At 47.4% G+C, this 24,562-nt stretch overlaps 1 protein-coding gene across 1 annotated transcript; it reads right to left on the reverse strand.

The window, feature by feature from the left end:
* Positions 1 to 1,608: 1,608 nt before the first annotated feature.
* On the reverse strand, positions 1,609 to 17,190 carry E2F6 (E2F transcription factor 6; the record flags this gene model as incomplete). Its single annotated transcript, XM_080711744.1, has 7 exons — positions 1,609 to 1,658; positions 2,076 to 2,223; positions 4,129 to 4,241; positions 6,064 to 6,221; positions 7,432 to 7,648; positions 12,990 to 13,044; positions 17,083 to 17,190. The coding sequence occupies 7 exons, from the start codon at positions 17,188 to 17,190 to the stop codon at positions 1,609 to 1,611; spliced, it is 849 nt and encodes a 282-aa protein (XP_080567870.1).
* Positions 17,191 to 24,562: the final 7,372 nt, after the last annotated feature.

Consider the following 24,562-nt stretch of genomic DNA (forward strand, 5'->3'; position numbering starts at 1 on the left):
TTCTTGCTCCAACTCCTAAGCATTTCCGAAACAATGTTTCACCCACACTTGCGGCTCCTCCCGAGTCCCTGTCTTGTCAAACCGTACCACCAACTAGTCTGATGACAGAGTGGTCCCTGTAGCTTTTCTTTGGCGATTCAAATAACAGCTTTTTTGTAGTAAGAGGGAGAACGCCTCCAGGCTAGCCACTCTGGCTGAGTCCCCGGCACCCGGAATGCACGCGCAGGGGCTGCGCGGGCAGGACCCGCCGTGCATGAGAGGGCAGGGCTGGCAGGCGCTGCTGGAGCTCAGATGTGACTCTGAAACACCTGGGATTTTTAGTATTTAAATTTTGGATCCCTATTTTTAACTTCAAGTTTCTTCAAATCTTGCTCTGAAAGCAAGAGGTTGAAACATGATTCAAATAAAGCTCACGAGAGTCCTGTAGGACCCGACAGGCCGAGCTTGATCCGTCTTGCTTTGCAATCACCTGATCACTGATTTGTCAGGTGTGTATTAAGCACTGCGGCCAGGCATGGCTCTGGCACTGGGCTACAATGATTACTACAAAGCCGCTCGAGGGGTCACAGTCTAATGGTGAACTACTGAGTAAACTGAGGCACGGAGTGGCAACGACTTGCCCACTGAGGTAGAAAGAGCTAGGTGCTCGGGAGGGCGGGCGGGCTGGAGAGCAGGCGGGGCACAGCTCCAGCAAGGAGAGCCCCTCCGACCGAGGAGCCAGGCTGCAGACACAATGCAAAACCCGCTTGCAAGAAGCTGAACGTGGGTTCCAATTTCACCATGATTCAAGGAATTAAGCTAGGATCCGCGGGCGTTTCTACACTGCCCCCAAGCCCTGGGCATGTCACCCATCAACCGGGACAGGAACTCTGAAGGCAGCTTGACCTCAGGGAGCATTCAACTCCAATTTCAGTGCTGGGAACCACATTAAAATACTTTAAGCCCAGAAACTTAAATGTATATGATACTTATGATACTTCTACATGTAGAAGTTTAGAAAAAGTCTCCTCTAACCCTCCATCCAGAGGATTCTAATAAGTTAGATACCAAGGAAATTAGAGCATTTGTCTGTCACTTTCCATATATACATTATTTTGGCTGTACATGGGTGAAAAGTATCATTTAGACATATTTTGTAAGTAATCTAAACATTATACAGATATATACAGACATCACATTTAGATCCGTGTGCACACCTAGCCAATGTACAACACTTAACTGCAAACGTGAACCAGTGTAAGGCAATTTCTTCTGTGATAAACGACGCCATAATCCTTTAGGGAAGGGCAGAGCCTCTGAAGAGCTGTGTGCTGGGCCTGTTTTCGTGACATTTCTCCTTTGCGATGAAGTTATTTCAGCAGGCGAGATGTCTACTTCACTGACAAAAAGTAGCCAATAACTATAAAAAGAGTTGTTGAATGCAGAACTCATAATCCAGTACTGTTCGTAGGAAGCTACTCCAAGACACACACGCCTGGCCGTAACGCCACCGCTGACTGGGCGAGAGTGCGTCCTGGGCGATTTATTGCTCTGAGAATCAAATCGATGCATAATTCAACCATGTAGGATGTTCCAAAAAAATTTCAATCCACGAATTTTCAACTGCTGTCAGTTGCTCACTTCAAGCAATTCTTCACTTTGCTGTGGAGGATTTTCTTCTGAAAAGGGATACCAAGAGAGAAATTCTAAGTGACAGCTTGCAAGGCAGGCAGGCAACAGAGCAAGCAATTCAACCGCTTGAGGAAAAAAAGATTGCTGTTCAGGACACTCACATCAACGCAGAAGGCTGGTTTTTTCATTCTCACAATAAATGGGAACCCGATCATGTAGCTGAGAGCCCGGTGGGAGAATACAGAACGCCGCTCCTACAGAGACCACTGCCAGCCGGGCCCTGCCCTACAGCGCTATTTCACTGCTACCGGAACTATGTGGAACTCCACCACAAAGGGCTTAGGAGATCCTAAACTATAGTAAGAACAACTTCGCGGGTCCTTTAAAACTCACGTTTTTGGGGATAGGAAGAGCAAGCCCCCAGGCTCTAGTGCGCCACGTCACCGAGCACGTGGAGCCCTTACCTTTCCTAGGGGACTCTGGGCGCTGGCTGTTGGAGGACGAGGTCCCTGCCCCTTCACACCTCCTCCCATTCGAGCGCTTCGGCTCCACTTCACACAGGTACACATCGATGGGTCCCTTGGTGCTCCTGATGTGTACTGTGATAGAGTCCTGACAAGGGACACGCAAAACAGCCAGATGAGTAACTGTGGCCGGGCGTCGCTGCTCACTTACTAAACTGAAGGGCCTTCAAGGGACCTTCCAGGAAATGGAGGTCCCAGTAGTTTCCCTTCTTCCACATACTGGAGAAAAATGTTCTTTGTGCAGTTAGGACAGCTACCTGCTCGTGCAGTAATGGTTTCAGAGCCACTGGGCGAGTCCCTCAGTTCTTAGCAGCCTATTTTTCTCTACTGCAGGGGCTGGTCCTTCAAGGAGGCCAGGCTTACGAGCCAAAAGTCAATGTCTTGACGACAAGGGATTCTAGAACACCCTCTGGTCGCACTGCTAAGAGTGAGTTTGGATTTCCAGAGCAGTGAAGAGGTACTGAGAGAACAGCAAGGGCTGCTCTCCAGTGGAAAGAACTGAGTAGGATTAAGTAAACATGCTCAGGCAACATCGCACCATGACACGTACGACCGTGACGGAGGACGGCTAATAACTAGGATTGCACATCCGTGGCTTCAGGGTTATTTTCTCAGGAATAATCACCATGCTTTCCCCATAAAAAACCAGGAAACTGGGCGCTCCTACTTGTACCCCTCTCGTGATCCCCTAAGTGAGCTGGGTGAGCTGCAGCTTCTCACAGGGTACCAGGCAGGTGAGCTAGAAAAATAGGAGCTTGGCTGCTGGAGGGCAGGTGAGGCCTGGCTTGAATGGTAGATTTTTATAAACAGTTCAAGAGCTCGTTCTGTCACTCTGGGCTGGCAGTCAGCTGAGAGCTCCAGTTCCTAAATCAGGGGCTGGCAGATTTCTTCTGTACAGGGCGAGACAGTAAACACTCCAGGCTTTGCAGGCTGTGTCATGACCGCTCAACTCTGCTACGGGAGTGTGAAAACTGCCAGAGGCAGCACCCAAGCAAACGCACCGTGGTAGTGCCCATATGAAGCCATTTACAAGAACACGTAGGAGGCCAGCTCCAATCTGAAGGCCGCGTCGCCATCCTGCAGAGCCCAGAAAACTGTCTCAGGTCTCTGTGGACTCAGACGCCACTGAACCCAGCAAGCTCTCCTTTCCTGCTGAGTGGCCAGGCAGGAGGGCTCGTGAGCACAGTCAAGGCTCAGGAAGGTTTAGCAATTAGTCTGCAGCTCTCGGGTCACTGGGAAACCCCAGGCCACCCATTCCTGCAGAATGGATCATGCGCCAGAGTGAGGATGAACTGAGAGACTGGTGGTGCTTTATTTCTTAAAGTTTCAACAATCCTAAAACAACTCATACTGAATATAACTTGGATACTTGGCATGTATCCAAGTCCAAATAAAGCAACTAGGCAACATCACTAAGTCATAATTTGTGACGGAAACAAAACCAAACTGCTCCTGAAGGGACTATGATGGGAAACAGGTCTCACTGGACAGTGGGCTGCTGGGAGGAGCCAGGTGCCCTCACTACGGCAACAAAGAGGACTCGCTATGAGCGAGACTGGACGGTCTGTCCCAGGAACAGCTCCTCCTTGCTCTGACTCCATCCCTATGAAGCTGCCTTCTCAGGACAATCATCTCTCAATACAAACTTTCCTGCAAGGGAGGGAAGCTGCCAGCTGCTTATAAGAATATTTTTATTTACACAGAGCTTTTACTTTCTACTTAAAACTTCTGACCTAAGTGTTCTAGCTTATTCATTATTAGATTTCTAAGAGCTAGACCCGCAAGTTAACTCCCTAAAGCCTTGGAGCAGATCATCCTTCTGGAGCTCCAAGATTGAGGCCATTCTTGGTTAAAACATCATGAAGTGGCTTGACCAGTGCCCAACACATAGCTGACCACAAGTATGCTACAGCTAACAAGTCACTGTGTCTGCAGATCGCAGACTTAGCAGCGGAGCACCCCCTTAAGCCTGCTCAGAGGCAGGGCTGCCTACCTCTCTGGGAGCGGGGACATCCAGTCTGGTCTCCTCTGGAGCTCTAACAGCAATAACGATCTGTTCATGAAAGGCTTGGATGCTATGTATATCTTGATACGTCACATATGCCAGTGTGAAAACCAGTCAAGGATCTCTGAGTAGAGTGCTACGCACTGGGTGGACAATTTATCCCTTACAGTATGTAAACAGAAGTGTTGGAATATCATTAGTTTTTATTGGATACAAACACAACCAAGAAAATAGCAAAAGAAAAATTATTTCATAGATAGAATTCTAACTTCATGTATGATTTTTAAGATTATAGAAAGTGTTTTTTGTGTGTGGTACTGGAACTGAATCCATAGGAGTTCCACCACTGAGCTACACACCCAGCCCTTTCTATTCTGAGACAGAGTCTCGCTAAATTGACTAGTGAGCCAGGCATGGTGGTGCACAGCTGTAATCCAGTATAGCAGGTTCAAGGTCAGTCTCAGGAACTTATCAAGGTCCTGTTTCAAAATAAAAAATAAAAAGGGTTGGGGCTATAGCTCAGAGGCAGAATGACCCTGGGTTCAACCCCTCACTACAAAAACAAGTTGCCCAGGCTGGCCCTGACCTTGTGATTCTTGCATCTCAGTTTCCGAGTACTAGGATTATAGTTGTGTGCTGTCGTGCTTGGGTAGTGTTTTGCAACATCTATAACTCACAAAACTCCTTTAAGCTGAACTACTGTGATTATGATGACAATTTCTGGAAAAAACTAGTAATAAAGTCTGGATCTTAACATGAACACAGCTCACTAAGGGCAGTCAGTTCCCTTACTCTAGGGATATGCTCTAACCCCAGTGGATGTCCAAACCAGAGTACTGAACCCTACGTGTACTGGGTTTTTCTAATGCACACATACTATAATAAAGTTTAATAAATAAGGCACAGTCATAGGTTGCTTATAAATTATTGCTAGAGTTTTCTACTTCATATACTTAAAGCGCAGTTGACTGTGGGTAACTGAAATCACAAAGAGCAAAACCACAAATAAGGGAGACTATTCAAATTCCCACCTACTCACTGTTCAACATTAGCAATCACTATGAGAACTATGTGAAGAAACATTTTGAAGCTGAGCATGGTATTCATGCTTGTCCAACCCCCATACCTGAGAGGCAGGAGGCCTGCAGGGTCGAGGCCAACCCCAGCAACTTTGTGAGATCTACTCCAAAATAAAAATGTAATAAAGGGCTAGAGGTGGAGCCTTGAAGTAGCACTGCTGGGTCCAAGCCCCAGCACCACACACACAGAGTGGGGGGGGGGCCTCCAGGGCAAGGATCCCCTAAAATAAAAGACAGCAACACTCAGCACCTTGTGAAGGGCAAGCAAGGGCGCAGCAGCAAAAAGGGCCGGGAGCCGGGAGTCAGCCCAACCGGCCTCCCAGGCCCCAGCCTCAGCGCTTCCCAGCAGATGGACACCTGGCAACAGAGTGCTTCTGTGAGCGCACGGGGCTTAAGAACTGCCAGGGGAGTCCTCTGCCCCGAGACTTAGTTCACAAACCAGGGAAAACAGGACTTTCACAACAGCTCACATATTTTTGGTATCTTTACTGTACAGATACTACAAAAATAAGAATGAATTCTATTTTAGTTGGAAATGTCAAGCAGGGGTGTCACTGTATTACTGAGGTCATCGCACAGAACTTAAGAAGCGCCATTCCACGTGGCCAATGGCAATGATGAACTGATTCTGCACATTTAAGACTACACTAGCAAATTTTACTGTTTTTTTTTTGAGATGAGGTCTTACTATGTGCCGTATCTGCTGTCTAGTGTGGCCTCAAATTCATGATCCTCCTGCCTCATCCTCCCAAGTAGCAGGATTATAGGTGTGGGCCACTTTACTCTAATACACAGAAAACCTGCTTCAGAAGCCGACATGATAAAAGTCGCAGCCTTAAAGGATATCTTTCATTTTCCTTGTCATCTGTTAATGCAAACAGCTGCTGAGCACAATCCTTAATTAACTCATCCAATGCATCCTCCGTTGCCGATAAATCTGAAAGCTCCTCCTGCAGCTTCTTTTGTTGGGGAACTGGTCCAAAACTGTTAATATCAGATCCTCTTTAAAAGAAAAAAAAAAAAAAAAATCAGAAAATTGCAGAATAATTGCAATTCTACATACTTTTGTGTCCAAGTTGTTTTACAACCTTTGGGTTTCCATTTGCCTGAAAATGGAGTTCTATGTACTTATATGCTGGAACTGTTTTTCCCTGACCCAAGCACTGGCTATTCTAAGTTCAATGGCTTTTATTTTTGGTGGGTCTGGGGATGGAACCAGAGGCATTTGACCTCCAAGCTACATCCTCTGCCCTATTTTTTATTCTTCATTGTGAAACAGAGTCTCACCAAGCTGCAGAGAGCCTAAGTAGCTGAGGCTGTCCGCAAACCGTGATCCTCCAGTCTCAGCCTCCCGAATGCTGGGATTACAAGCGTGCGCCACCACGCTTGGCTTCAACGGCTCCTTTCTTAAGCACACACATGCACATACACACATCCTGTCTTGGCCTGAAGGTCTCCACGGATTCTTCCCGATCATATCAAGGCATCTGCTGCTGCCTTTGGACAGTAAGTCTGTCTCCCTACAGCCCTCCCCCCTTTTAAACATCCAGGGCAATGTGTTTACAAACTGGGATCAATAGTTGACCTGTACCAGAGTCACCTGGGGTACTTTCCAAGAATGCAGATTCCTAACCCTCCCCGGAACCACTGAGTTACAGCCCTTGGGTGAGAGGCCTCTCACCTGGGATCATTTTTTTTTTTTTTGGTGGTACTGGGGTTCCTGGAAACCCTTCTACTTCCGAGCTACACTCCCAGACCTATTTTTTTATATTTTTATTTGGAAACAGGGTCTCCTAAGCCAGTGCACGCGGCTGGCTTCGAACCTGCGTGATCCTCCTGTCTCTGCCTCCCAGCCGCGGGGATTACAAGCGTGCGCCACCACGCCCGGCGAGATCACTGTTTTTAACCTTACTAGATCTCCCCCTCCTCCAATATCACTTGGAATTAAGGAAATACTTAAAAAGTTAAAACTAATTTTATTATTCTATTTGAATTTCTCCATAGTACCAAAGTGATATTTTATGTCTTTAGACCTAAACATTTAAAAAAAAAAAAAGAACTTTGTGGGACAATGCAAGAAAATCTTACAGAATCATTTTCCAACAAAAATCATGTCTGAGGTTGTTTTATCCTGCCAAGCACTGTGAATATGTCTGAGTCTGTGACTGTGATTCAACTAGAAACAAGCACGGAGACGTGCCGGCCAACTCACATCCACCGAATGTGGTTCTTGGACTTCTTCTCCACCAGGGCGATCCCGTCCAGGACGTTGGTGATGTCGTACACCCTCCGCTTGCGCACCCCCAGCTTTGTTGCCACCTTGTTTAAGTCAAGAATGCCCCCAGGCGCAGATCTGACAAGATCCATAAATTTTCGAGTTAAATAAACCAGTGATACATCAAAACGAGGTCTCTTCACTTTTAGAGCTTCTGGGAAACAAAATGAACACATTCATAAAATGTTAAGTAACATTTTTCAAATCACTTAAACATTCATTTCCTCTTGATCAGAAAAAGCATAGACACCTACAGAACACCCTAACCAAGTCACAGCTAATCTCCATGAATAAACTTTTCAAATGGATAAAAAACATATGGGCCTATCTCAGGTCTGCACAAAGGCTTGAGGTGTCCATCTAGGAGTGTTTAAGACAGGCAACCAGCTTCCCTTGAACATGTTCATTTTTAGAAGTCTACTGTCTCTTAGCAGCACAAAGAGTTTATGCACTGTGTCCACACCACTTCTCAGGAATAGCAAAATTATTCCTAAAAATTATTATCAAAATTAAATTTCCCCCTTTTTTGGCAGTACTGGAGATGGAACCCAGGGGATTCTACCTCCAAGCTACATCCCCAGCCCTATTTTGTTTATTCCTTATTTTGAAGCAAGGTCTTAGTTGCAGAAGGCCTCACTAAGTAGCTGAGGCTGTCCACGAACCTGTACTCCTTTGGTTTTTAAGTTAAACCACACTTTAAAAAGAAAAGGCAACCCTTTGCAACTCAATGGAACCCTGTTTTGCAAAAATAAAATAACAACAATAACAACAACAAAGGCAAAGCAAAGGCAGAGACTTGGCTTATTAGTATTTTTTTTTTTTTTTAATGTTTCTATCCATCTGGGCGTGGTGGCACACGCTTGTAATCCCAGCATTCAGGAGGCTGAAAGCAGAGGATCGCTGTTCACGGACAGCTTCAGCTACTTAGTGAGGCCCTCTGCAACTTAGTGAGATCATGTTTCAAATTAAGGATAAAAAATAGGGTGGGAGGTGCCGCTTGGAGGTTGAATGCCCCTGGGTTCCATCTCCAGACCCGCAAAAAAAAAAAAAGTTTCTGTCCATGCCACAGAATCATCCTGTCTTGTGAAAGTTTTGGAGCCCAAACTAGCCTTCTACTGAGACAACTATGATACATTCTGAGGAACAGTGGTGTATTTATTTTTAAGTTTCATTACCCTATATTAACAGATAAGCATATGAAGGGAAAATTTAATTCCCTCATTCATTCACTTATGACAATTTGGGGTCTTCATAAACACAAAATCCCAACATATAAGTGCTTGTGTGTGTAGTTTTTTTTTTTAAAGCAAAATTAGGCACATATAATTTTGAAACATACTCTTAATATTGTGGACACCAACATTTTTTCATGTCAAAATGTACTTATTTATTTATTTATTTATTTTTGGTTCTGGGGATAGAACTCAGGGGTCTTCCACCTGCAGGCTACACCCCAGACCTATTTTATATTTTATTTGGAAGCAGCCTCACTAAATTGCGGAGGCTGGCTTTGAACCTGTAAGCCTCTTGTCACAGCCTCTCAAGTACTGGGACTACAAGCATGCACTGCCAAACCTGGCTTTATTTCAATATCTGTAATGAATGTGTATTCATTTTTTCATTAGTGTACTGCAATTACACATCTTAGTGAGGTTTGATGTGGTCCGAGGATGCATGCACGCAGCTCTTGGTGTATTTCCTGGACACCCCCCACATATGTCATGAAATCGGTAGGAGTATCTCTATACACTGCCATAGTATTGTTTGAACTGTTTCCTCCTGTAATCCTTCTTTCCTCCCCATCTCCCTCTCCTAGTCCTCTATCACTATTCTAAATGTCGCCACATTAAAGTCCCTTCTGTCTCCTGAGAAAAAACATAGCCTTTGACTGTCTGATCTAACTTCACACACCACATTTTCTTTACCCATGCACCTGCTAGAAGACTCCCAGGCTGGTTCCACAATCTGGCTATTGTGGATTATGTCATAAACACAGGTACACGCGCATCGCTGTACTATTCTAACTTTGGTTCTTCTGTGAGACTCCTGCGAGGTGGCACAGGTGGTCACGAGTGTTTGGGGCTGGGATGTAGCTCAGTGGCAAAGCGCCTGCTTTGCAGGGATGGCGCTCTGGGTTTGATCCCCGGTTCCAAAAAGACAAAAAAAAGAATCCCTTAAAAAAAATAAGCTAAGTGTACGGCTTCTAATCACAGGTCTGAGGAACCTCCAACCTGATCTCCACAGTGGCTGTACAGGTTATAATCGCAGCAGCAGTGTGTGAGAATTCCCATTTCCCCACATCTTTGTCAACATCCGCTATTGCTTGTGCTCTTGATGGCTGAATGGCATATATTTAACAGCATGGAATATCTGCTGAAGTTAGCCCAACACTGGACATGTGTCCAGCTTTATTATTTTGCACACTTCAATGAACCTCCTTCTTGCAAAATTATTGTATGTACCCTTAACTCTTCCCAGAGGTAAGTTCTAAGACGTGAAATTGCAGAGTGAAGGGCTATTCCTAAAGGAACTGGGCGTGTGCCGCTAAACTGCCATCCAGACTGGATTATGTGGGGGATGAGGACCTCACCTCATCTCCTGTACCCGAAATCAATCAATCAATCAATTTTTTTTTTTTTTTTTTTTTGCGGTACTGGGGATGGAACCCAAGGGAATTCTAATTCTTTATTTTGAAACAGGGGCTCACTGAGTTGCAAAAGGCCTCACTAAGTAGCTGAGGCTGTCCTTGAACCGTGATCCTCCTGTCTCAGCCTCCCAAATGATTACAAGTTACTATGAAAGTTTTCAAGGTTTGCAGAGGAAGTTATTTTTTAAACATTTAGTTGTTAATGTGATTCAGTGTATCTAATTTCTCTCAGAGTCAGAATCTTCAAGGAGAAGCCCACCTTCTCCCCAAGCAGCAGGGCCTGGCCTGCCTGCACTCCGAGAAGGCCCGAGGTGCTGAGCGCCAGGGTTAAAAGACCTGGCTGCTTTATAATACCAATGCTTCCCTATGCCACTTCTTTCTAAATTTAAGATTAATAAATTAGGAATTTAGCAGTTTTTAAAACTGGACGTGGAAAAAAATTACAATTCTAAAATAAGGTTTGGAAGATCATAAATGAAAAACTCTAACTTTAAACTGTGTCTCTCAGGCTCCAGTACTAAACAACAATCAACCCCCAAAGAAGCATGTATTTAATTATGCAAACGAGCAAGATACAGCCTTACAAGCTCAGGATATGTACATTCCTAGGGTGTCAGTCATTTTATAAAGAACAAATCTAACAGGGCACCTACAGCATGAGAGTTGTTGAGGGGATAGAAAGGGACTAAAAAGGTTTTCCAACCCAGGAAGCTCCTCTTTACTGGAGTGGGAAACTGGAGAGGGACCCAACAGAAGCAGCTGGGCAGAGCACAGGAGGTGGAGAGCAGGGGCTCCCACACAGTGGAGGAAGTGAACAGCCAGCCCTCGAGAACAGGGGGCAGCAGGGAGCCTGTGGGTGGGGCAGCAGGAGCGACAGAGAGATGGCCGAAGCAATGACCCCAAGGGCCTTGTCTTTCTGCCTGTCCCTTCTCTACTTACTGTGGAAGACTTGAGGTAGTTTACACATTTAATCAAAATAAATAAAACCAAATACATGATGAGTCAGGGTTTTCTCTACAGGCTGTGAGCACCACTGAAGAGTCTGGGTTGAATGCTACCCCTGTTCTGCGTCAGAAAATCCATACTGGTGGCAAAACGAGAGGGAGTGGGGATGGAGGAGTCTATCTAGAAGGCTACCCCGAAACGTCCGTCTAGAGAGCTGGGACCTGGATGGAAGACTGCGGGCTCCTGCGCCAGGGGCTCAGGACCGAACCCCACCTTTCAACAAGTTACCTCAGGCCACTCATTTATAAAATATGGGCTGTAACCGATGCCTGCATTTTGAAGTGTGGTATCCATGTAAAGAGTTTAATAGGATGCCAAGCAGTGTACTAGCTCAATAAACATTAGGTATCATTCACTGTAAGTCGGTGGTATGGAGCAGATGAAAAACACCTTAAAGGAAATACTGCCCAAACCTGGTGACCAATAGGCGAGACTGTGGCGGGGACCGAGGCAAAACTAACGGTTGGTATTCATAAGACACCTGGGCATCTACGCACTAAGAACCCACTGAGATAAGGATCCAATCAAGAGGAAATTAGGGGTGGACAACCTGGCACGGGGTCCCAGAAGGGCAAGGAACCAGAGCACCATCACTAAACATTAGCCCCACAGGGACGAAGACGGACAGTCAGGGGACTGCCGGAGACCACGCAGGCAGCACCAAGGAATTGCTCTCATGGATTAGTTTTGAGAAAATATCCTTAAACACAGATTGTTCCATTTATTTTCTGCAGCAGATTGAACCCAGGACCTCACCCATGCTAGGCAAGACTACTACTACCACTGAGCTACAACTCCAGCCCTTCTAAAGTTTTATCTTGAGACAAGGTCTCACACTAAGTTGCTTTCACTGGTCTTGAACTTGTGATCCTCCGGCCTCAGCCTCCAGTACAACTGCAAGCATCACCACACCCCGTTAGTTTTTAATTGGCAAATAGCAATCATATCCATTTTGGGTACAATGTGATGTTCAGTATATGTACAGGCTGTGGAATGATTAAATCAGGTTACCCAGGACCTCACCCATGCTAGGCAAGACTACTACTACCACTGAGCTACAACTCCAGCCCTTCTAAAGTTTTATCTTGAGACAAGGTCTCACACTAAGTTGCTTTCACTGGTCTTGAACTTGTGATCCTCCGGCCTCAGCCTCCAGTACAACTGCAAGCATCACCACACCCCGTTAGTTTTTAATTGGCAAATAGCAATCATATCCATTTTGGGTACAATGTGATGTTCAGTATATGTACAGGCTGTGGAATGATTAAATCAGGTTAATGAGTTTTATATCACCTTAAATATGAATCATTTCTTTGTTGGAAGGACATTTAAAATCCTGTCTTTTAGATATTTTGAAATTTACATTAATTATAGTCACCATGCTATGCAGTAGAATATCACAAACTATTCCTCTTGCCAAACTGAAACGTCAACCACTCCCTTCCTCTCCCGGCCCCTGGTAACCAGCGTTCTACGTCTACAAGGCTGGCTCTTTCAGATCCTAGCCGTGTATGATATTTTAGCCTGTTCTCAATTTAAAACGACCTACTTCTAAAGCAACGGAGAATAAACTGACGTCTACCCTTAACTCTTCCTAGAGGAAAGTTCCAAGGCGTGAAATTGCAGAGTGAAAGGCTATTCCTAAAGGTCTATGCTCCTCACTCAAGCCCACCCTCAGGCCCTTTACTAAAACCCCAACTTTACATTCAGTATTCAGACACACATTCTGCCTATTCATTTTGCTGCAGTTCCCTTCACCTCATGTACATTCAAACTGCATCATTTCAGAAGTTCAACACATGAAGTTCAAACTAGAAAACCTGCTTTTCAGAAATCGACTTACTTCTCATGGACATGTATTGGACATTTTCTTCTAAATTAATCCTTATTTTTGATGGCTGGAAAAAAAGATACAAAAATTTAATTTAGCAATTTAAAAACAACAATGCAAATAACAGTTTACTCTAGAGTAGATCTTTTTTTGCCCTATGGTAATTAATTTAGGCATGAGAAAGTAGTACATCCAAACTGTATCTAACAATAATTATATCTAACAATGTTCTTACTTCAGCCAATATTCTTGGCTGCACCTTGTCCATAAGTATGAAGTTAGTAAAGAGAAAAGAAGTGTGAGGGCCGATGAGAATATGTATACAAGAGTTTATTATTATTAATGAACTCTTATTATAATAAAGATTACATAATTATACTTTTTTATTGTATCAAGTACTGAGGATAAAAAGGAATACAGTCTTAGTGAGGGCCTGTTTCAAAATTAAGAACAAAAAATCGAGCTGGGGATATGGCTCAGAGGTACAATGCCCCTGGTTCAATCCCCAGCACCACTACTCCCTAAAAAAAAAAAAAAAAGGAAAAAAGAAAAAAAGAAATACAGTAATCATTAAGACCCTGTCCCTAACTCTGCAAGGTTCAGGAGAGGCGGAAGATATGTCTAAAGCAACAAACGCTCACACCCTGCCATTTAAATCACACCCTGCTATTTAAATCGTTCCAAAGAATTTGCTTATAAACTTTCATAGTCTATCAGGCATTTCTATTATAAATAATGTAAAAACAGCAGCATTTTAAATAATGGAAGTAAAGCAAACTATGAATAGCTGGAACTTTGGTGTCAGGAAAATAAAAAATTATTTTCAATTCCTAGATCTACTAGGAAGTTAGTAGCAGTTTCATTATCAGTTCTCACCATTTGCCAGCTACTTAGAAACTGTCAAAGTTTGCAGAGACTGGTAGTAACATTTGCAACACATTTAGAAATGGTTTTGTTAAAATAAAAATGATAAGATGGAACAATGTAAACAGAAACCCAAGGTGTAACCTCTTGCTTCTAGAAGTCCTGTTCTTCCAGAAAGCTTATGTTCTGCTCTAGAGTAAGTGAAAGCGAAGCTTTCACTGGTAAAGTGAAGCTTTGTCTGGTAAAGCGAAGCTGGGCCAGTGAATTTTTTTTTTATAATAGTCTGTTTTAATATATACAAGTGTTGGAATTCAATTAATGTCCATCTCAGGCGGCTTCCTGTCTGACTCAGGACTGGGCCAGTGAATTCTACGGGTGCTCCAAGGAAACAATCACAGGAGAGAAGTCAGTGGCAAAGGAGGTCACAGGGAAGGTGGCCCATGGCTGAGCTTGATGGGTAAGCCAGATTTTGCCTGGATAATAAACTGTAGGGAGGGAAGAGAAAGATTCCTGGTGCCGGAAATGAAGAGTGTGAGGATATAAACCGCATGGCACTTGGCCATCTGAAAGCGACTCCCTTCTCTTGGTCCTGGGAACTGACCCCAGAGGCGCTCTGCCACTGAACTACATCCCTAGCCCTAAATTGCCATGGCTAGTCTTGAACTTGGAACCCTCCTGCCTCAGTCCCTCAGGTACCTAGGATCACAGGCATGACCTGGCCATGGCTTGGCTTGAAGCCAGAAGCCCATGCAAGCACCATGTAAAGATGCTTCTCAGGCTGAGGAGTGGGCCATCACCGAAGGCTTAAGAACAAGACTAGGAATGACATACTCAAGTTCATGGCTCAGAAACACAATACTAGTGAGACAGCAACACAGCAAAGCAAAGGACCAGGGACGGGGAGGCCCGAGGCCAGCTGAGCAGGAAGAAACCGTTTCTTTCAGAGTTATAAATCCTTAGCATAATAATTTCCTTATCATCTGTGACCAGACAATAGCATCTGGGAGCGAGTAAACCTGAAACACAATATTTTGAGTTGGTAGGAGCATGTGGGCCTGCGACATGGGGAATGCCTGTCCCGGCAGGGGCTGCACCCCGAGCGCACTTCAGCAGCACCGATGGCTGGGACGCTGGTCTGCCACTGCAGAGCCTGACGCCGGCCAGCAAAGTCAACTGTCAGACAAGTACAACCAACTGTCCCTGCTATTTTTACATTTAACCCCTCTCCCAACAGGACACGAGACCAGGGCTGGCTAAGATGTTTGAATGAAAAGGACCCGCTCTCATGCCGCAGAAGCTTCTGTTCTTAATGCACACGCCAGCTTCCAAGCAGACTCCTCCTTCATTTGCTACCTCCACGCCCTATGAGGGCATCCTTTGTGGTCTTCATCCCCCTCTCCCTCATCTCTTAACTGCAGACAGGCAGGTACAGGGACATCACCCCATCAGTCATGACTACATGAGAATGCCCCTCCCCAGCTATAAACGTGGTTCTAGTACAGCCCAGCTCCACTGACACAAGTGAGAAACGGGCTGTTTCCCCTCCCTCTGCAAAGTATGAAAACACCATCTTTCTGTTGGAATCACAAGTGCCTGCCCCAGAGGAGCAGACATCCTGCCAGCAGCCTGCCTGCATCTTAGCTTCGGCTCCGACAGAGAAGTCCTACAGACAGTCTGACGGAGAAGACAGAAGCCTCCAAACTGGGCGTGGCTGGGGAGAATTCAGTGCCTTGACGATGCGCTCGGCTCTCCAGGAACCCACAGCTCCTGGGGGCAAATCAGCCACTTCACTACTGCTCCGAAGCCCACGTCTAAAGGCCTGTACTCTAAATGTCAAAGGACAGCATGCCACCCTTGACCCTATTATTGTGGATGTAACTTGACCTTAAGAACTTGACTTAGCCCAGGAGGTTGAAGGTCAGCTTGAAAAAGGCCGAAGGCAATGATGACGTGGACCACGACTCTGGCGATGTTCCCGCTTTGGCAAGAAGGTACCGAATTCAGTTTAGAATGGAGTCTGGACTCCGTAAGAATGGATGTCTAGTAGATGGTTGGAAAGGCCTGGGCTGGACTTCTAGGTTTGGGAGTTAGGATGATACAGGGATTGAAACTACCGGAGGAGATAAGAATATGGAAGACTTCAAGGGCCATTTGCCTCTACCACGTCCATAGTTAAGTGGTTTCTCCAGAGCAAGAGTTTAGAGCTTTGGTCAAACTCTCAAAGAGTAAGATCACCAACATAAACGGTAGCCGTGGCAGGATTAGCCAACACAACGGCCTCCCACATGAAGTGTACAGAATTTGGCCCAGAATCTCAAATAACACGAGACAGGAAAGGGAGAGGAGGAGGACAAGGAGAGGTCAGAGAAGTCGGGGGAACACAGAATACAGAGTGTCTCCAGCAACAGAGGGAGCCGAACAGCTGCACGATCCACAAGACGACAGCCGAGGGTCAGCCTCACACCCTGCCTGGGGCACAAGTCCCCAGCAGCAGGCTGGGTGGTGGCATCCAGGTGAACAATGGCCGAGGAGCACAAATAACTTCTTCCAGAAGTCCGGCTGTGACAGGGAAGAGACACAGCAACGGAAGGGAACATGGGATTAGGGGAAGGGACGACGGAGGAGATAGTTTAGTCAAGAACGTCTCATCTGGAGTCAGACTTTTTGAGGTTCAGATGGGTTTCTCCGCTCACTAGCTAACGCCACCGAACAATCCCCAAGTCTGTCCTGACAACCCTAAAACAGAAACAACAATCTCTTAGGATTGTTACCACGAATGAAATGAAATCATGCACATTAACCATTTGGCACGGGGACTGGCCGTAACGGACTCATGCTGGGTACATGTCTGCTCGTTACTAGTAGTCGTGGGAAGAAGTCGGCGGAGAAGTTGAGATTACGGAGGGAAAGAAAGGCGGCTGGTTCCGCGGGGGCCCCTGGGAGCCAGGCAGAGTACAGCACCCAGCCCGGGGCAGGCGCCCGGGGGTTAACCCTTTGCACTTGGGCGTGCAAGCTCCCTCGCACTTTCTCCGTCAATCAGACGGGACCGCGGGCTGCGGGGGGGAAGGAGGTGGACGGAGGCGGATTCCAGCGGGAAGGCAGGGAGTTGGCAGCAGAGGCCCGCGCAGGCTCTCCGCGCCCCAAGCCGCGCCGCCATTGCGCAGGTGCGGGGAGAAGGCGGGAGCGGGCACGTGACGGCGCGGGCGCGACGCCGCGGGCGGGGGTCCCGGGCCGCGCTTACCAGCAGGCTCTCCACGTTGATGGGGTCGCGGCAGCGGCGGCGCACCGTCTCCTCGGCGGGGTCCACGAGCACGCTGGGCAGCCTCCGCGCCGGCGGCTGCTGAGTCATGCTGCCGGCCGGGCGCCGAGCCCTCGCGCCGTCCCGCCTGGCTCGCCCGCCGGCGCGCAGCGGCCCCGCGAGCCCCACAGCTCCGCCGCCGCCGGCGCGAGGGGACGAGGGTGACCGCGGCGCTCAGGACGCCCGGCCCGCCATCCCCCGCATGCGCAGTGCGCCGCCCCGGCCGCGCAGGCCCATCTGCGCATGCGCGCCGCCGGCGCCCCGCGCTCTTCCCACGCACCGGTCCTCGCCCGGCGGCCGGAAAACCCGGAGGGCGGATCACACGGAGCGGATGGAGGCGAGGGCAAAGGAAGAGACGGAGCCCGGAGTTTTTTTTTAGAGGAAGGGAGCGGGCGAGAAGGAAAAGATGGCGGGGAAGCTCAGCGTTCCCTGGAAGTGTGGGCGCTACGGACTCCCAAGTTCTGGGTGCGCAAGGATGTCAACTGATTCTTGAGCTCCCTCCTCGCATCCCGATTGGACGCTTAATAAATGTCGTTAAGCGGTCCTAGAAATCGATACATCCTTCCCCCCCCCCCTCCATTGAGTTTGATGAAGCAGTTTTTAATAGGTTGTGCCGGGTTTGGGGCTGGGCCCAGGAGACGCTCATTTAAATACAGCATGGATTCGAGCTCAAGTTTCAGTGGAGGACGAAACAACTTTTTCTTTCGGCTGGAATCACACAGTGTGCTTTCTGGTTCCCTCTACTTGTGCCCCATACCTTGCTGGGGACAAGCCACAGGGACCTTTGCATAACCCCTTTCCAGCCTTGAGAACCCCTGGACCTCCCGCCTTAAGAATGTCCGTCAGAACCGGGCGTGGTGGCGCACGCTTGGAATCCCAGGTTTAGGAGGCTGAGGCAGGAGGATCGCGGTTCATGGACAGACTCAGGTACTTAGTGAGGCCCTTTGCAACTCAGTGAGACCCTGTTTCAAAGTAAAGAATAATAATTAAAAAAAAAAAAAAGCAGGGCTGGGGGTGTAGCTCAGAGGTAGAATATCCCTGGGTTCCATCCCCAGTACTACAAAACAACAACAACAAAAGAATTATCTGTCAGAATTTAAACTTCCCTCCAAAATAACCTATATAAACCCTCAGCCTGTAAGCGGACAGGGCCTCTATCCTTTACTGGAGACACCCCCCACCCCTTGCAGGTTTTAGCTCCATAAATCCCGTTTTACTACAGAGCCACCTCTCCTTCCCCTAACCTCCCAGTATTCTCATCTGAAAATGGGAGCAGTGACATTACTTATCCCAAGGTTGTGAAGATTCAGTGAATTAATTTATAAATAAATTACCTAAACGGGAACTAGAACATGAACAAATGGTAGTACAGCTGGGCACAGGTGACTCGTATGCAATCCCAGCTGCCGGGGGCGGGGTGGGGGCTGAGGTAAGAGGATGGGAGGGCTTGAGTCTAGCCTGAGACCTGGCTCAGAATAAAAAAAATGTATATTATATATTAAAAATATATATAAAATATATATTATATATAAAATATATAATATATAACATTATATATAATATATAATATATTATATAATATATTATATATTACATAATAAAATATACAATATATTATACATAATATATAAAATATATAATATATAATATATATAATATATAATATATAATATAAATATATATAATATATATATTTTTGGTGGTACTGGGGATGGAAGCCACGGGCCTTCTACCTCTGGGCTACACTCCCAGACCTATTTTATGTTTTATTTGGAAACAGGGTCTCACTAAGTTGCCGAGAGCCTCACTAAGTAGCTGAAGCTGGTTGAACTCGCATGATCCTCCTGTCTCAGCCTCCCAAGTACCGGGATTATAAGCGGGTGCCACCACACCCGGCTTGAATAAAATTTTTAAAAGGGAGGGGCGGGGGTGGGGGGACACCCACGTTGGGGTTTTCAGGGAGGCAGCTGAGCCTGGTGGTCAGCCCAGGGCTGCTGAGAGCAGAGAAGGCTTCCCCAGGGAGTTGGCTCCAACTAGACTATCAACTTCAGGGGCCGTCGCCTTTTCTTATCTTGATAGCGCTAGCACGCAGTACTGTTTGCTAGAGGGATAACTTGAAATAAAGTATAACCTGGAGGAAGTTATCTCTAGTAGATTTCTTTTTTCTTTCTTTTTTTTTTTTGACAGAGTGGAGAACTTCCCAGAAGGCTGGAAAGCCTAAGCCACCTGAGGTCCTTCTGAGCAGGAGCTCTGGAAAGCAGATGCAGCTGTTCTTGAGATGTGTATTCAGGATCTGCTGCTCTACGTCTGGCATTCTGCATACATTTACTTGCTGGTATAAATCTCACATCAACACTGAGGGGTAGGTACCATTCTACCCACTTCATAGATCAGGACAATGAAGGTGACAAGATTGGAGAAATACCCCAGGTCCTTGGGAGAGAGTGGGAGAGGCTGGGCTGAGGCCCACAGACGATCCACTTAATTGGATCCTTGAGGAGATTCCTGAAGGGTGACTCCGTTTTCCAGAGCTGAAGGTGGGGTGTGAGTCAGGATGTGGTGGCGGGCATCCCAGACTGACCTGGGGAGCACCGGGCGTGGGTCAGCCTGCAGACCACAGCGTCGCAGACTTGGCTTGCCTGAGGCAGCCCTTCATACATTATTTGAGTATCTACCGTGTGCCGGGCAGTAGGGTGGTAATCGAGGGGAGCGTTGAGTCTAACAGGGCCTCCCTTGTGTTCCAAGGGCTCCCAGCCCAGTGGAGACATAACCATAAAGCCTGAATACGGTGGCCAGAGGAGGGAGAAAGAAACAGGCATGGCGGTGCACACCTGTAATCCCAGGACTGGGGAAGCTGAGACCAGAAGATGGCAGGTTTGAGGACAGCCTCAGCAACAATGTAAGAAGACTCTCAGTAACCTAGTGAGACACTGTTTCAAATAAAAAAATAAAGGGGCTGGGGGTGTAGCTTAGAGGCAGAAATGTTCCTGGGTTTATTCTCCAGCACAAAAACAGGAAGGAAGGAAGGAAGGAAGGAAGGAAGGAAGGAATTTATTATAAAATATGGGTACTTTTTCACAGATCTCCATGAGGTAGATGTTTCTAGAATATAGATGATGAGGATTGGAGGGTCCAGGGACTTGCTCCAGGCTATGTGTAGTATTTTGGCCACCAAATCCTTTGCTTTTTCCTCCATAGACTGAATGTTTATATTCCCAGCTAACATTCACACACTGAAACTTAATCCTCATTGTGATGAGATGAATTAATGAATAATTAATGGTCAATTATTATATAATTAATTTTGATATGGGGATTGAGCTCAAAGGCATTCTACCTCCAAGCTGCACTCCAAGCCCTTTTTATTTTGTACTTTGAAACAAAGTCTTAATAAGTGGCTGAGAGCCTTCCAGTAAGTTGCTGCAGCTGGCCTTGAACCTGCAATCCTCCTGTCTCAGCCTCATGTATAGGTGTGCACCACCATGCCTGATGTGCTGGTATTTAGAAGTGGGGCCTTTGAAAGGTGACGAGGTCGTAAGGGGGAAACCTCAGAAGTAGGATTAGTATCCTTGTACAAGAGACCCCATAGGGGGCCCTTAGGCCTTCCGCCATGTGAAGTTTTAGTTAAAAGATGGCTGTCTCTGAACCAGGAAGCTACGTGGGTCCTCACCAGACATTAGCTCTACCAGCAACTGGGTCTTGGTCTTCCCAGTCTCCAGGACTACGAAAAATACATTTCTGTTGTATATACCATCTAGTTTATGGTGAAAAATACATTTCTGTTGTATATACCATCTAGTTGATGGTATTCCTGTGTAGCAGCCTGAAGGTGCTACATCGCCAGTGCTCTTCTAAGTGTGGTCTGTGGACTCAGCCTGGCCATCACCCGGAAGCCTGCTAGAAATGGCAATTCTCTGGCCCTACCCAGACCTAGGAATTAGGAACTCTGAGGGTTGGGTGTACTCCATAAGGCATCAATTAGAGCAGCAATGTCAACCAAAGAAGGACCCACCCTCACCTGCTCTCCCATTCAGTTACAGCTGTAGCAACAATAACAAAAAAGACCACGTTTAAAATAAAGGCTGGGGGTATAGCTTGGAGGTAGAATGCTCCTGGGCTCAATCTCCAGTACCAGGAGGAGGAGGAAGAGGAAGAGGAGGAGGAGGAGGAGGAGGAAGAGGAGGAGGAAAGGAGGAAAAGATGGAGAAGGGGGGCCACCACCAGATGTAGCCCCTCAACTTTGGGCCAGAATTGTAAGCCAACCAAACTCTTTTCTTTGTGACATGCCCATTCTGTGCCTTTTTTTTCCCCCTTTGGTGGTAATGGGGATGGAACTCAGAGGCCTTCTACTTCTGGGCTACACTCCCAGACCTGTTTTATATCTTTTATTTGGAAACAGGTCTCTTAAGCCAGCTGAGGCTGGCTTTGAACCTGTGTGATCCTTCTGTCGCAGCCTCCCAAGCGTGGGGATTACAAGCGTGTGCCACCACACCTGGCCATTCTGTGCCTTTTGCTATCGGCAACAGAATACACTAAGGCTTGCTGCTGCTGCAGAACACCTGGGGCTGGGTGATCTATAAAGAACAGAAGCCCAGTAGTTCTAGAAGCTGGGAGGACAAGGTCCAGGCGTTGGCATCTGGAGCGCCCCTTGCTGCTGCTCTGCGACACCGGCTGCGCCTTCGCCCAGCTGCCTCCCGTAGGTGCCAGCTCCCAACGCTTCTGTGCTGGGGCTGAGTTTTCAGCACACGAGTTCTGCGGGACATGTTCCAACCGTAGCTCTGTGGCAGCATCCTCTCGGCCAGACGCTGCCGCTTCCTGTAGCCGCTGTCTGTCCGGCACAGCCTTGCTCGGGGCTCCCGCAGTGTTCTGTTGGCTAAAGCTGGCGGCCGTGAGGGCGCGGGGGTCGAGATGGAGGCCAGGAGAATGGTCAGGAGGCTGGGATGGTCACAGAAAGGCCAGCTGATCACGGCCTGACCTGGACCAGTGAGAGTGGGGAGAAGAGAACGGGTTCAAGAGCGGGAAGGCAGAGGGGGAGGGGACAGGGCTCCAGGGTTGATGGGCTTCAAAGGAAGATTTGACCGGGAGGTGGCAATTTGGGGACACGAGCATAGGAATGTGGAGTGAGGTCAGAGGATGGACGAAGAGGGATGCCCACATTTGTTGCTAATTTTTTTGGTACTGGATGCTGACCTCATTCTAACTCCAAGCTATACCATCAGCCCATTTCATTTCATTTCATTTCATTTCATTTCATTTCATTTCATTTCATCTGAGTAGGGTCTCATTAAGTTGCTGAAGTGGCCCGCAATTCTCCTGTCTCTGCCTCCCAATTACTGGGATTACTACAGGTGTGCATCACTATGCCCAAATGATGCCCAGAGTTAAAAGAATTGGCAGATGCTATTTTTTTTGTGGCATGCAGAATTGAACCCAGAAGTATTCTACCTCCAAGCTACACCCCAGCCCTATTTTATTTTTATTTTGAGAAACAAGGTGTCACCAGGTTGATGAGAGTCTTACTATTTGTTGAGGATATCCTTGGATATCTGCAATCCTCTTGTCTCAGCTTCCCAAATACGGAGATAAAAAGTGTGTGCCACCATACCTGGCTAGACAAATGCTATTATAAATTTCTTTATTTTTGTTAGTACTGGGGATTGAACCCAGGAGGTTCTACGCCTCTGAGCTCTAGCTTCAGCCCTTTTAAATTTTTTTTTTTTTTTTAATTTTGAAAGAGCCTCACTAAGTTGCTGAGGCTGTCCTTGAACCTGTGATTCTCCTGTCTCAGCCTCCCAAGTACTGGGATCACAGGCATGCGCCACCACACCCGGCTGCTATTAAAATTGTTTTGCTTTGGCTTTTAAACTAAACAACAAAAGTAATTAAGAAGTAGTAGCCAGGGAGACAGAAGGTGAATCTAGATGTGGTTGCCTTGGATATTCAATGATTTTTCCCTGCCCTCCCTTCTCCTTCCCTGATCCTCCCCTTCCTTCCTTCCTTCCTTCCTTCCTTCCTTCCTTCCTTCCTTCCTCTCTCTCTTCTTTACTTGCTTTTCCTTTTCTAGTATTCTTGCTTTTCTTCCTTTCTGCTCTTATTTTTCTTAAGATGAAAGAGCCTTGCCTTTCCAATGCAGATGAGGAGGTCTTGATGGGGAGGGTGGGGAAGGTTGCTGCTGCTATAGGGTGGGGGTAACTGAGGATGCGAGCACAAGTGTGTGTGTGGTGGGGGAGAGGAAGGGCTGCACCTCCAGTGACAGAAGGAAAGGAGGCGAGTGTAGGACAGGCGGGTGCAGGCAGGGGGAAGGTGTTTGGGCAGGAGCAGAGGAGGGGCCTGCTCTGTGAAGCAGGCGCTAAGGCCATCGGTGCAGCGCTGCGGAGAGGATAGAATTGGAGATTTGGGAGACAGAGCAGGTGGTCCGTGCACTTGAAGGGCAGGTGGCTGGGAAGAGGAGTGGATGGAGGGATGTGTGGCTGGGGACTGGGGCTGACCTGGGACCCGGTGAGAGTGTGGGTCCCTGGAGATGCCTCGCACGTCCGAGGTCCGTCTCGCTCTCCTCTCTCCCTCTGTGAGAGGGGGCGTGTGTCAAGGATGGCGGGGAGCAGTGGTGGCCTAAGCACAGTCCCTCCCGCTTTTCTATGGGGAACAGTGTGGGTCATGGAGCCTTAGAGCAGGACGAGGTCTCGGGCCTCCCTCCTTCAGCTCCCTCTTCCCCTTCCCGGGGAAAGCCACTGACAGCAGAGAGATCAGCTGACTTGTCTGAGAGGAAAGAAAGACTATCAGGGGTGCCTTGTGCCTGCTGTTCACTTGTCTTCCATATCCGCCCACTTTTGGAAAGGTAAGAAGGTTCCAGAACAGGCAGGCAAAGAAGAGTGGTGACGAGATGGAGGGTGGGAGCGGAGCTGGTGGGGCTGCAGGGAGCCCCTGAGGCACCCCCAGCAGCCCCAGTGGCCTTGGCTTCCCCTAGAGGACCTCACTTTCTGTCATTTGTGAGGATAAACATACCTACAGTGCTGTTGCATTCGAGATAAAAGACGTCCCGTCTCTGGTGCAAACCCCCTTCAGTGGTTACCTGGAATTTAGAGTTCCACAAAGCCTGTTTCTAATGGAGTTGCAACACTCCCTCCCCCAGGGACGAAAGCCCCCCTCACACGGCTCTAACGGGACGCAGAGGGGTGCAGTGAACTCTTTGTTTCGGGGTTTTGTTCAGGCTTCCCCGCGCACTCCTCAGAAGATGCTAGGCTCCCGCAAGATGTCACTGCTCTGGGCACAAGGATCCTGTCTCTCTCTTAGCAACAGTGTCTGCCTCTGGCTATGGAAAGGAAAAAAAAAAAAAAAAAAAAAGGAGTCAAATACACCCACAAGGGCAAATCCCCATGCAGGCCGGCCCGCAGAGGGCTGTGGGAAAGATGCGCCGCGGTGGTCT

Source organism: Muscardinus avellanarius (genome assembly GCF_963383645.1).
Source record: "Muscardinus avellanarius genome assembly, chromosome: 15".
Classification (NCBI taxonomy): Eukaryota; Metazoa; Chordata; class Mammalia; order Rodentia; family Gliridae; genus Muscardinus; species Muscardinus avellanarius.